The sequence below is a fragment of the Lissotriton helveticus genome, chromosome 8 (assembly GCF_964261635.1).
Source record: "Lissotriton helveticus chromosome 8, aLisHel1.1, whole genome shotgun sequence".
NCBI classification, from domain to species: domain Eukaryota; kingdom Metazoa; phylum Chordata; class Amphibia; order Caudata; family Salamandridae; genus Lissotriton; species Lissotriton helveticus.
The window spans coordinates 427,337,236-427,354,508 of NC_136069.1; the positions used below are offsets into that span (position 1 = coordinate 427,337,236).

At 45.2% G+C, this 17,273-nt stretch overlaps 1 protein-coding gene across 2 annotated transcripts in view; it reads right to left on the minus strand.

The window, feature by feature from the left end:
• The window catches only part of EPSTI1 (epithelial stromal interaction 1), a 319,077-nt gene that overhangs the window by 22,904 nt on the left and 278,900 nt on the right, over window positions 1-17,273 (minus strand). For both annotated transcript variants that reach the window (XM_078657290.1, XM_078657289.1), the window contains exon 7: window positions 4,375-4,486. In XM_078657290.1, coding sequence (XP_078513416.1) covers window positions 4,411-4,486 — 76 coding nt within the window. In that variant the 3' untranslated portion in view covers window positions 4,375-4,410. The remainder of the gene's footprint in view (window positions 1-4,374; window positions 4,487-17,273) is intronic.

Below are 17,273 nucleotides of genomic sequence, written 5' to 3' on the forward strand. Positions count from 1 at the left end.
CTGATTTATACCTGGAAAGGGCACCACGGATCATATCCGTAGGGCCATCTCTCTTTTTGACATCTTGATGCCGAGAAGACATTCGATCGAGTGTCTTGGAGTTTTTTATGGGGTATCCTGGAATTAAACAACTTCGGTCCAGAGTTTACCAAAGCCATTAAGGCATTATACGTTACCCCCAGGGCTAGACTTTCTGTACGGGGGTGGAGTCGGAGTTTATCAACATTCAAAGGGGCACAAGACAGGGTTGCCCATGCTCGCTAATTTTATTTGCCCTATATATTAATCCACTAATTCTAAAACTGCTTGCATCAAATCTAATAGAACCAGTTAGGGTAGATATTTATCAAACTAAAATATTAGCATATGCCGATGATGTGGCGGTATTAACAGCAAACCCTGCTGAGGAGAATCAGGAGATTGAGCATGTTACTAATACATTTGGCCTGTATTCAGGCTATTCCCTGAATAGAGACAAAACAATGGTTTTGTGTACGAATAACATCTCGTACAAAAGTCCATATAAGGTTTATAATGCCATCTACCTTGGAGTTTGTATATTTATTTATTTATTTAGAAGTTTTCTATAGCGCTAACAAGACCCGAAGGTAGCAGAGCGCTTTACAGTAGAGGGAATGAAAAAGAGAACAACATGACACAAATCCAATAAAAGCAATCAGTGAATGACAATTTGGAATGAGGAAAAAGTTCGGACAGCAGGATTTCTTGGTACAGGATTCAACGTTACTGCATGGATTCTGGGACGTTTGCTGATCCAAGTTACCCACAACCAAGGGAGCGGATAAGGCACAAGGATTTGAGTTGGCTCTTGAATTCTGCATAGGACGGTATAGTTCTGATGTGCGGGGGGATGGCGTTCCATATTTTGGGGGCATTTCCTGAGAAAGAGCAGTCCGCAGTTCTCTTCTTTCTGGTTTTAGGTAGGATGCGCAGCAGGGAGTTAGAGCTTCTCAAATTTCTGGCTTGGCCTGCTTTTTTGAGCTTGTTTGCCAGGTATTCCGGTTTGCGGGTGTGGAGGGCCTTGTGGGTTAGGCAGGCCGTTGGTACTGTGCTTTTCCGCAGGGAGCCATTCGAGTTCTTTGAGTGCCGGGGAGATGTGGTCAGATTTTTTGCAGTCTGTGATCATTCTCGCTGCCGCGTGAAGTGTTGTTTTTAGTGGGGCCAGGTGCGATTTGGGGATGCCTGTTAGGATTGAGTTCCCATAATCCAGTCTTGATAGAACTAGAGATTGCGTGGCTAGTTTGAGGTCCTTGTTAGGAATGTAAGGTTTAATTTTGTTCAGAAGTCTGAGGTTGAAAAATGTGCTTTTCGACGAATTCTTAATGTGGTTTGTCAGGGTTAGTTTGGGGTCTAGGGTGAAGCCCAGGGATTTAACGGAGTCGGCTAGCGTGAGGTTACCTTTGAGAGCATCGATCGACTTTAGCCACTCGGTGATTTGAGGGTTATCTTCTTTGTTTGAGATGAGGAGTCGTTCTGTCTTGTCGGGGTTGAGTTTCAGGTGATTCTTTGTCAGCCAGTCTTAAACTTCATTTAGGACATCGTTGAGTCTGTGGATGTATTTCCAGGTAAATCTGCGTGTCATCCGCGTAGAGGTGGAAGTGGATGTTGGCGTTCCTGAGTAACTTGGCGAGCGGTTCCATGTAGATGTTAAAGAGCTGAGGAGAGAGCACTGATCCTTGAGGGACACCCTTGTTGACTTGCTGGGTATCGGAGGTGAAGTTCTTAATTTTTATTAATTGCGAACGGTTATGTAAAAAGGAGGAAAACCACTTGAGAACTACCTCGCCAAGGCCGGCTCTTTCTTGAAGAGTCATGATGAGGAGCTTGTGGTCCACCGTGTCGAACGCTGCGGAGAGATCAAGGAGTATGAGGAGGCAGCACTTGTCAGCGTCAAGAGAACCATGAATGTCGTCTATGATGTTCAGCATCGCGGTTTCTGTGCTGCGGCCTTGTCTGAAGCCGGATTGGAGGGGGTCCAGGAGATTGATGTTGTCCAGATGTTGCGTCAGTTGCAGGAGTACACAGCGTTCAAGTGTTTGAGAGCAAAGGGAGGTTGGAGATCGGTCTGAAATTGTTCAAGTCAGTTGAGTCGAGACCGGGTTTTTTCAGCAGAGGAGTGACTTGCCCCATTTTTAGACAATCGGGTACCACTCCGATTTGTAAGGAGCTGTTTATGATTCTTCCCCAGATGGGCGCTAAGGTAAGCTTCATTTTTTTTATTAAAGAGGGGGGAATGGGGTCTGAAATGTGTGCTGATGGTTTGGAGGTCGAGATCAGCGAGATTATCTCAGCTTCCTGGACGGGGCGAACGCTTAGCCAGGGGGAGGAAAAGGAGTCGGATGGGAGTGCCAATGGGGTGGCCGAGTTTCTCTTCTGGAGGTGTGGGTTGTTGATGTCTAGAGATAGTTCGATTTTTAAGACCTTATCGTTGAAGAAGTTGGCGAAGTTATCACAGAGTTCTTTGGATGCCTGCAGGGTTGAGGGCAGGGGCTTTGTTGTCTGATTATGTTGTAGAGTTCTTTGGGTCTGTTTTTGGGACAATGAATCAACTTAATTATGAGCCCCTTATCAGAACTATCAAAAAAGATCTCTCAAGGGTAAATAATCTCCACCTCCCTATTATTGGCAGGGGAAACTTTATCAAAATGAACATCTTTCCAACGATATTATATCTATTTCATGCAATACCGTTGATGGCGGATGACAATATCATTAAAACTGTAGACTCCTGTCTATCTAAATTTCTTTGGAGCTGTAGGAAAATTAGGAGGGCTCTTTCATACCTGTCTTTGCCCCTGGATAAGGGAGGGCTAGCTGTTCCGAATATTATGTTATATCTGTGGGCAGCCCTTCTTCAGCAAATGACACCTTTATTTATCCCTAATACACCAATAGGAACCATACCAGCTCAGGATATACCATCAATTTATGAATTGGCAATTGGTAATAAAGCCAGAGGACTATTACTAAGGCAGTTAGAACCATCTTATTTAAAAAAAAAACTGAATTTAAGATTATACATAGTGCATTGAATATATGGAAAAGAGTTTCTAAACATCTATCAATTCCAAAATATACTAAATATACCCCCCTATGGCAGAGCTCAATCTTACCACACCAATTTAATGACGGGCTTGCTAGGAAATGGGAGAGCTTGGGGATTAATACAGTTGGAGATTTTCTTTGCCATGATCCTAATATGGGGTTTCAAAATCTACAATTAAAATTTGCTGTTCCTAGAAATGATTTCTTTAGATATATTCAAATATTTACTGTTCTTAACCAAAAATCCCCAAAATGTACGTTGGATAACGTTTCTCTGTTGGATATCATAGGGAAACGATCTACCAGGATAGGTACTATCTATGAATTGTTGATACAGAACCAAAGAGATAATCTAGAGCATATCGAAAGAGGCTGGTCTAGTAAATTAGGAAATCCCAATGTTGATATTGATTTGTCCCTGGCACTTTCGTCTGGATTATTTTTAGCATCTAATCTTAAAGCCCAACTTTATAAAACCATATATAACCTATACTTTACACCAGCAAAATTGTATGCTTGGGGCAAAAGAACAAATAGTAAGTGTCCAAGATGTGGGCAGGGTCCTGCAGACCTAGTACACATGTTTGCAGAATGTCCTAAATTAGATTTATGCAAAAAAATGATTTCTGACTATTGGGAAGAGATCTTTGGACATAAAGTCAAAGATTCATCAACACTCTATTTATTAGGCCATGATAGCACTCTTGGGCATAGTAAAGAGGAAGAATCATCTTTATATTTGGGGACAGCGATATTTCGGATTATTTTGGCAGCTAGGTGGAAAGATGTTGACCCTCCAACTTTCCAAATGTGGCTAATCCGTTTTCTAGGTATATACAAGCAAGAGATAGCTATTTATGAAGCCAGGGGTAAAAAATCTAGAATACGAGGTGCCCAAATTTGGTCTCCAATTACCACCTGGTATCATGATATAAGAAATGTATAAATGGTAATGTTGTACCTCGTACTTTGTTATTTTGAACTTTGGCTTTTAAAAGATACTTGTGTACGTTATGACTATGAAATATGTAATGCTCGTAATAAAAAAAATTTAAAAAAAGCTTGACAACAATGGAACCCCACTGAAGATGTTAATGTTTTATCCCCATCTACAGTAATTGACATGCTGACATCTTGGAACATAAATATTGCATTCAGACTATGAACATTCTTTTTATGTGGCAGATATATTTATTCTAGCCATCTATCAAAGCTGGTACGTACACCAACATTCTGGGACTCGTGCACACATGTAAGCTTCACAGGACGCAGCGATCTTCGCAGGCAGCAGAAGCTCGGCTGACTCACCTGCTTGTATCTGGAATCAAAATGGCGGTCTCCAGTTTAGAAACGGCCAGCTCGGTACATGGAACCTGGTTGTTGTGCACTTCCCAGTCTGTCCAGAAAAGCATTATTTACCCTTCAATTGAAAGAAAACAGAACAATTAATTAGTTGTTTGTGTGTCGTTGTTCATCGTCAAGTACTATATACTAAAGTAACTGCAATTCTTGTACAAAATAGACATTCAAAAGGTTAAATTATAACCAGTTAACTTTGATCACCAAGCAATAGATGTTACTGAACGCGTCACTGAACGTAGTTCACTATTGCTAAAAAAAAATGCATGCTTTTATGTCTGCTAAAAGGCAACTTTAGCCGATTTGAAAACCCCATGCTATCAATTCTTTACAAAAACTTCAAGTACAAAGAGAGATTGGTGTTTGGGTCAGTCCCTTTCAGCCAATGGCTTTATGTATCAGTTATGTTTGCCACTGATTGGGTGAGCTGTCTATCAAGGCCATAGCATTTCAGGGGTGGTCACATAGTTCCCTGTGTGTTTCTATTAGGTTTTGGTGATGGGCTCAAATTGTCCTTTTTATTAGGCTGCAGATGAGACATGCCATGTGGAGAAGTGTGGCTCAATGATTAGAGCGGCAGACCCGGCTGCAGAGGTCTGGCCCGGGACCAGGGTTCAATTCCCGCCTCGGCGGGTCTTGGGCTCAATTTCCTCGGACCTGATAATTCTCGCCTCGGTGCCTATTCTAATCATGGGTCCCACTCTGCAACTCTGGGAAATAGCTTGCTTAATCTCCAAAACGGCCCCAACAGCGCTGGGATGCCTGGCTTCACCTTGGGGGTGCCCAGGATTGGACATTTCACAGGGAAAAGCCAGGAAGGGTTCCACCACCGCATGCGTACAGCGCCAGGAAACCCCGGTTGGGGTATAAGTGCGCTTTACAAGTACAAATTCATTAGCTTCTAATTGAGAACTTGTATGTGTGTTCTTTGTTGACATGACAAAGTAATTACCGTTTCATGGCTTTTGTTTTAAAGAAGGACCTCACGCAAATTTCTCTTGCACATTGATTGATTTCACTTTGCTTTCATGATAGCATGTGGTTCAATTTACAAAACTCTGTCACAAAGTAAATACATGCAAACACATTGGATTTCTTAAAAATGTAACAAAAATAATGGCCCTTTCATAAAATTACCTACTATACAATAGTTTGCTGTGAATGCCTTCACCGCTTACAGCACAAACGTCTGACCTCTTTTCATAACACTACTCTTTGAATGCAGCTTGTTCAGGCTGGGGGCCCTACTTTCCATATTGTTGTTGCCCAATATGCTACGTCTATACAGCAGTTTTAGGTCTTGCATGCGCTGCATAGGAAAAAGACCTTAAGCAGTCGCTACAGTTTTTGTCCCAAAAACGTGCACGCATTGCATTGCCTTCAATGGAAACGCGTGCACGTTTGGTGATTCCCTTGAGGGAGCGAGCTTGACACCATATGTATGTAATTAACTTGCAAACACATGGTGCCTGTGGCTTGCTCCTGCAAGGCAAACACTTTCACCGACACTTTTTTAGGTGCGCTCGCTTGTTTTTAAATCGCGTCGCTCCTCACAGGTAGGGGTCACGTTCTGAGAGTTCTTTCTTTTTCACAGGCCTGTTTATTGTGTGTTAACGTGTCTGCCTGCATGCAGTGTCTGCTGTGCGCTGAGGAAGGACAAACGGCAAAGACTCTAAATTTAACTCTAGCAAGTTTTTTTTTATCCCTTCTCTAAAATAAATATTAAACTGTTGGGAGGGTTTCTTTCTCGACTTAACCATGTAGCAATTCCTTTTATGCATACGGCTATGCGGAGCTACATAGAATGCCCTCTGTGTGGCCTTCTAATATCTGTAGGCTGTGCATGCATTGTGCTTTTGTTGTATTGTGATGCTGTAGGTGCAGTGTGCAGGATGGGTGGCATTATTGCCCATGTTTGGTGCGCAGTTCTGTGCTTGTTGCAGGTTAGGTGGAGCGCAATTCTTTTTCTGCCCCAGATAAAGCCGGCGTGGCGTGGCCATCCTAGCTGAGTGAGGTGTCCCACTTCGGCACAGAGAGAAATGCTCGTAGAAAGGGACAGGTTAATTATCTCTTTGCGAAGTCACTTCATCAATTACATCTAGGCGCGTCCAGAAGCTGAAGCAGCACCACCTCAGCAGTAACACGGAAGTTTACCAGAAGCAGACAGGGCTCGAGTCGGGGTACCACGAGGGTGGACGGAGTCCCCCCACTTATTTTACTGGGAGCTCGATAACTGGAGCAAATGGAGCCACACATTCACTCTTTGGCCTCTTTTAGTGATGTCACTTCCTGTTGTGACGTCAGCGTCCCCCCCACTTCTTTTTTTAGGACTTGTGCCCTGGAAGCAGTGGAGACTCTCAAACAGCACCGTAGGCAGACTGCGGACGTCGGCTTTAAGTGGTAGACAGCAATCTTCAAATTTGAGGCTATGCACACATTCAGTTATTATGAAGTGTGTGTCTGCACGCCTGAGGGTGTATTGTTGGAACTTTCGAGATTCTAAATCGAATCACCTCCAATAAAGCACATTTGTATCAAAAGTACATTGATTAAGTTATAGTAAACGTGAAGAATAGTGTGTGGGTAAAACTGCAAGGCAACGTTTGATATTTGGCCTGTGCTCAAGAAACCCACAAAGGCTCTACTATTGACAACATATACAGGAGGTGATTACCGAGTCACCAACGTGTGGACGAGAAAGGGAAACTACAAGTCCCAACATGCTTAGTGCTGTCCCCTTAAACAAGGGCTAGGGAAAGATTACTCTCATGATGTGGGGGGGGGGGGGGGGAAGATGTTCGGTATGCCCCTCATAACATTTAAGGCACCTGCTTGTTGTTTACGAATGAAGGTCTGCAGCATTGTGTGCTGCCCACACATTGTGCACTTCAGTGGCCCTTGCTTTGGGATGTCATTGAAGGTGTTATGCCGACTTGTTAATATGACCCCCAAAGCAAATCGAGGCCTTACCGATATTGGTCAGTTCTTAGGTGTCTTTGTAGCCTGGTGTGTGTAGTTCCATGCCCTTCATTTTAAGCTCAAGTGTACAAATATCAAAATTCAAATTGATATCTGCTTAGAACATGGAGGACATCTCTGAGCTGATATAGGAAGGTCTTACAACGCTCTTTATTGTCCTTTTCATGGGTAAATAATGAATTGTTACTCTGCAAAACTAGGCCTTCAGATTTTTTAAATAAATTTGCAAAGGGTGACTACTTGCTCTCTCAAGCGCCTCGCTCCGCTCCTCCCTCACCACAGAGCGTGTCTCGCGGCCGCGCCTCTTGTTTATGTTGTGCTTGTGGGTTTAAACTATGCATGGTTACTGTTTAATATAAAACAGATTGCTTAATTGGTTTGTGGATTATCCTTACACAATGCAACGAATGCACGCCACTTCTTGTTTGACACTGGCATATTAGTTTTGCTGCCCGTGTTGCTAGCCTTCCATTCGCTTTTAAATCGTGCCAACATTTAGACCGGATTCTGAAACAGCCCTGTACTTTATCTGGCTGCCCACCCCTTTACAATCTTACAGAGGCACCGATAAATAGCGCTGTGTCTCTTCTTTACCTGAATTTCCGTTTTCGGGTCTCCACTCCACAATCTATCGGACTGCCTACTGTTTTCTTTCCCTAGCGCCACCACAGCATCAGTCAACACCATTACAGCGTCACTCAGCACCACCATAGCATCACTCAGGGCCAGCACATCATCGCTCAGTACCACCACAGCATCAGTCAGCACCACCACAGCATCAGTCAGCACCACCACAGCATCAGTCAGCACCACCACATCAACACTCAACAGCATCACTCAGGGCCACCACAGCATCTCTCATGGCCACCACAGCATCTCTCATGGCCACCACAGCACCTTCACCACAACATCACAAGGTACCACCACAGCATTACTCAGGAACACCACGTCATCACTCAGTACCACCACTGCATCACTCAGCAGCGGCACAGCATCAATCAGCACCACCACATCATCACTCAGGGCCACCACAGCATCACTCACCTTCACCACTACATCACTCAGTACCACCACAGCATCACTCAGCAGCGCAACAGCATCACTCAGCATCAATCAGCATCACCACAGCATCAGTCAGCGCCACCACAGCATCACTCAGGGCCAGCACAAGATCTCTCAATGCCACCACAGCTTCAGTCAGCACCACCACAGAGTCACTCAGGACCACCACAGAGTCACTCAGGACCACCACAGAATCACTCAGGACCACCACAGCATCAGTCAGCACAACCACAGCATCAGTCAGCAGAACCACAGCATCAGTCAGCAGAACCACAGCATCAGTCAGCACAACCACAGCATCAGTCAGCACAACCACAGCATCAGTCAGCACAACCACAGCATCAGTCAGCACAACCACAGCATCAGTCAGCACAACCACAGCATCAGTATGCACCACCACATTATTACGCAGGGCCACCACAGGATCACTCCCCTTCACGACAGCATCACTCAGCGCCACCACAGCATCACTCAGCGCCACCACAGCATCCCTCAGGGCCACCACAGCATCCCTCAGGGCCACCACAGCATCCCTCAGGGCCACCACAGCATCCCTCAGGGCCACCACAGCATCCCTCAGGGCCACCACAGCATCCCTCAGGGCCACCACAGCATCACTCAGGGCCACCACAGCATCACTCAGGGCCACCACAGCATCACTCAGGGCCACCACAGCATCACTCAGGGCCACCACAGCATCACTCAGGGCCACCACAGCATCACTCAGGGCCACCACAGCATCACTCAGGGCCACCACAGCATCACTCAGGGCCACCACAGCATCACTCAGGGCCACCACAGCATCACTCAGGGCCACCACAGCATCACTCAGGGCCACCACAGCATCACTCAGGGCCACCACAGCATCACTCAGGGCCAGCACAGCATCACTCAGGGCCAGCACAGCATCACTCAGGGCCAGCACAGCATCACTCAGGGCCAGCACAGCATCACTCAGGGCCAGCACAGCATCACTCAGGGCCAGCACAGCATTACTCAGGGCCAGCACAGCATCACTCCGGGCAGCACAGCATCACTCAACGCCACCGCTGCATAACTCAGGGCCAGCACAGCATCACTCAGTGCTTCTTACACTTTTTAATTACAACTTCTAAGCATGCTGCACAGCAGACACACTTCTCTACAGCACAGGTTAGAAACATTGGCAAAGTCAATAGTTCTACCTAAACACGTATGGGACATTATAAGTGTTTAGTTATCCAGCACAATATCCTTCATTAAACAACATCAAGTGTTGCATGGCTAATCACTTATAAGGTTCCAAAAGCAAGACCTATTGGCTATGCCAATGCTGGTTTAAGACAGCTGGGGCAACACAAAGGCACCTGACTATTACTAATCCATGCATCGAGAAAATCTCTTTTATTCTCACAATAGTGAGCAGATTTTTGGCAGAGCGAGAACTTTGAGGGTTGATAGTCCTCTGGGACCAGTGTCTTCCTAAACTAATGCCAATGAGCTACAGCCATCAGGGGCATAAAAGTGCAAGGCTCAGGCTACTGAAGGCTGCACAGCCCAGCCACTTAGGAAATATCAACAGGCTTCATTTAGAGTTGAGGCTGTCACTCAAAATGCTTTCTGAATTAAGGCATGCATACCAACTAAACAACAATGTGGTTTGTGCGCCTTTATGAGCAGTTGTATGGGAGGTGAAGCGCTTCTGTACAAAGTGCATGCCCTTTCAAACTGGCTCTGGCTCTGGCTCTACATGGAGGCTCTCAATTGCCAGCACCTTGCCTTGGCACATGCAACCATTTGCTATCATTGCCTCTGTGCTTTGGAACACATGGGGTTCAACAGATGCACACAGAGGCCAGGACTCCATGTGAGTAGCCTTTATTTAGTGCAGCTTCGCACACCCCTACCTTATCAGGCCAGGCCTAAGATTGCAAATTTCGAATTTGCAGGACATTAATGCACATGGGAAGGGTTGTGCAAAGTGGACATTGTGGAATAGGGGCTGTGCAGAACCGGATGTAATTTGATTTTTAATTTTATAGAGAGCTGCAATTACTCAAAGGCATTAATGCACTGTAGTGGGCCGTCCATAGTAGAAACCCCTATCTATAAGCCCACCAGAGAGAAAGACATGCAGATTATAGAGTATAGAGCCACGTTTTAAGTGATTTTCTGAAAGGCCACAGCTCTGAGATAGCCCCCAAGCTTAGCAGAAGGGAGTTTGAAAGTCTGCTTTAAGGAAGCTCTCTCCCTCCATTTCTTCTTACGGGTCCTTGGCACAGTGAGCAGGATATGGTGTGCCGATCGGAGGCTTCTACCTGGAATATGCCAGTAAAACATATCTTTAACCCCCGCCAGACTGTGGAGAATAAGGGTCTTGTGAACCGTACATATTGCTATGAAAATAATGTGTTTTCTGTTGGGGAGCCAGTATAACGCTCCCAAACTCCACAATAGCCGATTGGCAGCTTTGGGAATATCCAGAATTGTTCTAGCAAGAGCATTCTGAGCTACTAGCAATTTGTGCAGCATGTTAATATTGGAGTCTGTATAAAGTGAGTTACAATAGTCCAATCTGGACATGACCAGGGATAGTGCAACCTGCTTTTGTGCTGGCAGGGGGATAAATGGAAAGGTTTTTCTAAGCATCCTTGAGCCAGAAACAGGTTGCCACAGTACGATTGATTGGCTTGGTCATTAAGCATAAGTGCAGTATCTAGGATTACTCGGAGATTTTTGGCCTTCTCAACTGGGACAGGACATATAACTAAGGTGTCTGCACACCAATTGCTATTCCAGCCCAAACTTTGCAAGCCAAAAAGTAACCCCTCAGTGTTATCGCCATTTAGGTTCAGGAAATTCCGTCTCATCCAGTCTGCAACTGCTGACATGCTTTGAGAGAATTTATCTGTAGTGGCAGCAGAGTTCTTGGGAACCGACAACGATTAGTGTGTCGGCAGCATATGATATTATGTAAATCTCAAAAGCCCAAAATATGGCCGCAAGTGAAGACAGCGGTTAAAGAGCGTGGGGCTCAATGCTGAGCCCTGCATGTCAGGAAGGAAACTTCCGAAAAGAACTGCTGTAGCATCACCCTCTGAATCCTTGAGGAAGGACAGAAGTGCCAGGGCCTGTTGTGTGATACCCAAATCTTGAAGGCAATCAATAGGCATCGCGGGAGAGATGGTATCAAACGCCGCGGATAAGTAAAAAAGTACCAATCCCGCACCTTGTCCTTCATCCACTGCTCACCAGATATAGTCTGTGGCTGATATTAATGCAGTTGCAGTTCAATGATGTTTCCTGAAACCGAACAGAGATGTCCAGCCAACCCTGCTACTCTGCAAATTCCATCAAATGGCCATTTAGATATTTCTCAGAGATTTTAGCTGGGCACTGCAGCAGCGAGATTGGGCAGTAGTTTGTACAGTCCTTACTATCCAGATTGTCTTTCTTTTTTTTTTTAGAAGGGGCCTGACCACTGCCTACTTCCATCACGGGGATAGACCCAGGAAAGGATCGCTTTATTCATCAGATTAGAGAAGGGTCTAGCCACAGTACTATCTGCCATGTGCATAGTTTCTGGCGAACAAGTTTCCAGGGGTGACCCAGATTTAGTATTAAAGAGATGTTGCTCCACCATCTCAGGGGTAAGAGCTGGGAATACCAAGAGTAGTTTCAACTCTTGGTTCTTAGACTCTGATGTCTTGTTGGGGTCTGGTACCAACTCTCCAACCATGGCTTGCCTTGAATGTGGTTTGAGAGTATAGGCACTTCAAAACCATCATAGATGTCAACAATTTTAGATTGAAAGAAGTTAACTAACTGCAAAACGTTTCTGAAACTTCAGGTTTACCAGCTGCCAAGGGGGTGGAGAATTGTTGGACCAACCTAAAGAGTTCTTTGGTAGAGGTAGCATTTTTAATTTTCTAGGTGCAATGTTTAGATGTCTCCTCAGTCGGAGCTAATTTGAATTCCCGGATTCTGTTCCTATATGTAATTCTTCCTTGCGCCTCCTGGTTTTTCATCCAAATTCACTCGTCAGCGACATGCCTACTCAAGTGCTCTGAGTCTATCATTATACCAAAGATCTGATGGGGAAAGCCTCTTTAACTTCCCTAGGGGTAGGGGGGGTAGCTTATTGGCAGCTATATAAAACCACTCTGCAACAGCATCAGCACCTTTGTCTACATCCTCCATAGTCTTGATGGGTATGCTATCCAGCGTATTGGGCAGGGCTTCAGCCGAGACCTCTTTCCAATTTCTCTTCCAAGTCTTAAGGGGATGGCAACTTCTAGCTATGGAGGAGGACGAAAAAGAGAAAGCAGCTGCACCATGGCACTAGCTGAGGGGATTAACTGATTGATGGGACACCCTGGTGTCATTCGAGAATATGCCATCTAGGATGGGACCAGCATCATGTGTAGGGGCTAGCACTAGTTGGGACATTCCCAGACTGGCCAAGGTTTTGATGAGTGCTTAAGAGTCTTGGTTATGTTTTTCTTCAAGATGGAAGTTAAAATCGCGAGAGATGGTTAAACGCCTATTCGTCATATAAGGTTCAAGGAGGTAGCTTAGTTTGTTTACAAAAGGGGGTCTGGGTCCTGGTGGTATATAGACTAACAGACCTCCACAGGAGCTGGTAGCTGCTAGTATTAACTTAAAGTACAGGGCTTCACAGGTCTATAGGTCAAATCCAGCCTCCACTAGGCATGTGTATTGTGTTTTGAACACAATAGCCAATCCCCCTTCAGGCCTGCCTGACCTGTCCACTATTAGAATTATATAGTTCGGCAGAATGGCATCGACTAGGTCAAGACGGGAGGTTTCATTAGCCAAGGTCACAGTTATGAAAACCCAGTTAGGATCCCATGATGAAAGATAAAACTCAAACTCCAGTAATAATAAGTTAATAAGTGATAGAGAATTGATGAGGAAACCCTTAAACTTAGTCTCTCTGATGTGGTGTTAGTACATCCTTCAGCTCTAACCAGTGTGGAGACTAGCATAGGACGTCCCTCTGGCCTATTTAGAACCTTGCTCTGTGGATAATTCATCCTGCAACCACACGACAAACAGCAGCATTGCTGTTGCTCATACACATCAAGGAAAGGGAACCCAGAACAATAGGAGAATTCTCACCTACCTGTAAATTCAATACAGAGTTTCTGGAGTATCTGGTAACTGATGCATGCTCCACCTTCACTAGACCAGGGTTCATCGCATCGGGGGCAGTCTGCGCACCCGCTGCATGTGTCTGGGGTGGGGTGTTCATTAGACACAGATCATGAGTGGCAGCAGCTGTGAAATACATCAGCTGTATAGTGTGTCAACTTTGCACTCCTGGCATGATTGCGCAGGGTAAGAACTGAAATAGGCATGCGCTGTGCAACTGTTAAGGATAGGAGCTGTGAACGAAGCATAAGCTGGGAGGTGTACACACACCAAAACAACAAGAGAGGACCCGAGGGTAAGTTTAACGACCCACTAGATACACACCCCCATGCATTGAACTCATAACACAAAAGATATCTAGGGGTCAAAGCAAAAGTGACTCAACTGAACAAAATCAGGACTACGATGTGACAAGCATAAATGGGATTAACAACTCATTGTTAGATGTGGCGAGAGAAAAACCAAAGCAAGCGCCTGTGTGTGACAAGTACTGCAAGCGCCTGTGTGTGACAAGTACTAAGTGAACTCAGGCTCAAAAGCATGGGTGAAAGTTTCCCATCAGTAGCCGTTCTGTACCGCCCTTGACATCATATGGGTTCTCCTTGCCCAGGAGATAGAGTTCACAGCCTATGCATGTTTTCTAGACTGTGATATCACCATAGTGTAGTTGTTTAAATGAATGGTGCAGAATCTTAATAGTGGTGGCTACTGAATAAGCAGTGCAAAAAAGTATAAGTGAATTTAAAATTGGGTAGAACTGTATAAACTATCACTTTAATATTTTTATCAGCTCTCCCAAATCTAAAAATTACTATGTGCAGATACAGATTTAACAAAATATGATGTTTGTCACATCGTAGTCCTGATTTTGTTCAGTTGAGTATCACTTTTGCTTTGACCCCTAGATATCTTTTGTGTTATGAGGTGTACACACACACCTGAAGCTAGGCAGGGCAGGATACAAGCAGTGTATTATATAGCTCTTGGGGATGGCTGGTATATCCTCTGATACTATACTGTTAGCATAAATTATCTTGGATAACAATTTAGGGGGGGGCATGAAATTAATTTCCTTTTGTAGATCTGTACATTGCAACTGGACAGGACGATCTCCACTACCCTGCTGCAATGTACAGTTTTCTGGTATAATTCCCCCAATAATTGAGCAATTTATTGATCCAGTGTAACAGTTATTTCAAGCAGATAATTCAAGTTACTAGACCTGAAGATCTGGCAACAGCATAAGATTCTTTGAGGCCTGTATTTTAAACTAAGTGGTATCATCTTTCATCATATGTGTCAAACATATCCTTATTAGATTTAGCAGGCACATGTGTAATCCAGACCACACAACATTTTGGGAAACAATCTGTTGCTATATTTTCTTTAAATATGTTTTATGCAATGATCTCTCTTGGAACGTGTAAACTGGAAACAGTCTATGTAAAGTACTTTGTCACACAATGGGCCAGGTCTGAGATATATAAAACTAATTAATAATCCTAAAACTAATGTATTGATAGTCAGTACAGCTATGGTTTATTTTTATTTTTTTTATTGTTCATTGTTTTGGGGCAGTTTTTCGATGTGACATACCATATTTTATCTTAAGTCTATGGCCATGAAGAAAATGATAGAGAATCTTTATAAAGTAATAAAAATCAGGTCCCACTTTGAACTTTCCTTTGAAATACAATCGACCATAAGAATATTTCGTGGAGCAGTAAGAAGACTGCCTGGTTACTTTGTGTCATAATTTTGAAAGGGTTACCAGGGAATCATTTCTAGAAATAGACAGGGTTATTTAACAATAAAGCATTTGAACAGTAGGAAGTTGAGTTGCTTCTTCAATTCATTTCACTTGCAAAACATCGAATTGGATGTGGACTTTTGCTCAGCGCTGGGTCTGGCAAAGAAACCCTATAGCACACTACTGACAGCACTCACACCCATCAGAGACTACAAATCACACAGTACGGCCAGCACTTTCACAACACTCATAGACCAGCAGTTCAACACCACTCAAAGTGAGACCCTCACGGGTGAGTAGTGCGCTGTACAAATGATATGATTGAAAGCACTCTCACACTCTTCACACCAGATCAGGTGCACTCTAATGAAAGTGTTCACCCCAAAACTAACAATCACACACCAAGTACCAATAGCACTTTCCAACCTCTCAAAGACCAGCAACCACACGCTACCAGAAGTATAACAGAGTAGCAGTCACAATATCACAAGCACTCACAGACTATCACCACAAACTACCAGCAGCGCGAACAACCCTCCGAGAGTAGCAGTCACACTATCACAAGCACTCACACCCCTCACAGACTAGCACCACACACTACCAGCAGGGCCAACAACCCTCCGAGAGTAGCAGTCACACTATCACAAGCACTCACACCCCTCACAGACTAGCACCACACACTACCAGCAGCGCTTACAACCCTCCGAGAGTAGCAGTCACACTATCACAAGCACTTACACCCCTCACAGACTAGCACCACACACTACCAGCAGCGCTAACAACCCCCCGAGAGCAGTAGTCATACTATCACAAGCACTCACACCCCTCACAGACTAGCACCACACAGTACCAGCAGCGCTAACAACCCCCCGAGAGCAGTAGTCACACTATCACAAGCACTCACACCCCTCACAGACTAGCACCACACACTACCAGCAGGGCCAACAACCCTCCGAGAGTAGCAGTCACACTATCACAAGCACTCACACCCCTCACAGACTAGCACCACACACTACCAGCAGCGCTAACAACCCTCCGAGAGTAGCAGTCACACTATCACAAGCACTCACACCCCTCACAGACTAGCACCGCACACTATCAGCAGCGCTAACAACCCTCCGAGAGTAGCAGTCACACTATCACAAGCACTCACACCCCTCACAGACTAGCACCACACACTACCAGCAGCGCTAACAACCCAACGAGAGTAGCAGTCACACTATCACAAGCACTCACACCCCTCACAGACTAGCACCACACACTACCAGCTGCGCTAACAACCCTCCGAGAGGAGCAGTCACACTATCACAAGCACTCACACCCCTCACAGACTAGCACCACACACTACCAGCAGCGCTAACAACCCTCCGAGAGTAGCAGTCACACTATCACAAGCACTCACACCCCTCACAGACTAGCACCACACACTACCAGCAGCGCTAACAACCCCACGAGAGTAGCAGTCACACTATCACAAGCACTCACACCCCTCACAGACTAGCACCACACACTACCAGCAGCGCTAACAACCCTCCGAGAGTAGCAGTCACACTATCACAAGCACTCACACCCCTCACAGACTAGCACCACACACTACCAGCAGCGCTAACAACCCTCCGAGAGTAGCAGTCACACTATCACAAGCACTCACACCCCTCACAGACTAGCACCACACACTACCAGCAGCGCTAACAACCCTCCGAATGTTGTAGTCACACTATCACAAGCACTCACACCCCTCACAGACTAGCACCACACACTACCAGCAGCGCTAACAACCCACCGAGAGTAGCAGTCACACTATCACAAGCACTCACACCCCTCACAGACTAGCACCACACACTACCAGCAGCGCTAACAACCCTCCGAGAGTAGCAGTCACACTATCACAAGCACTCACACC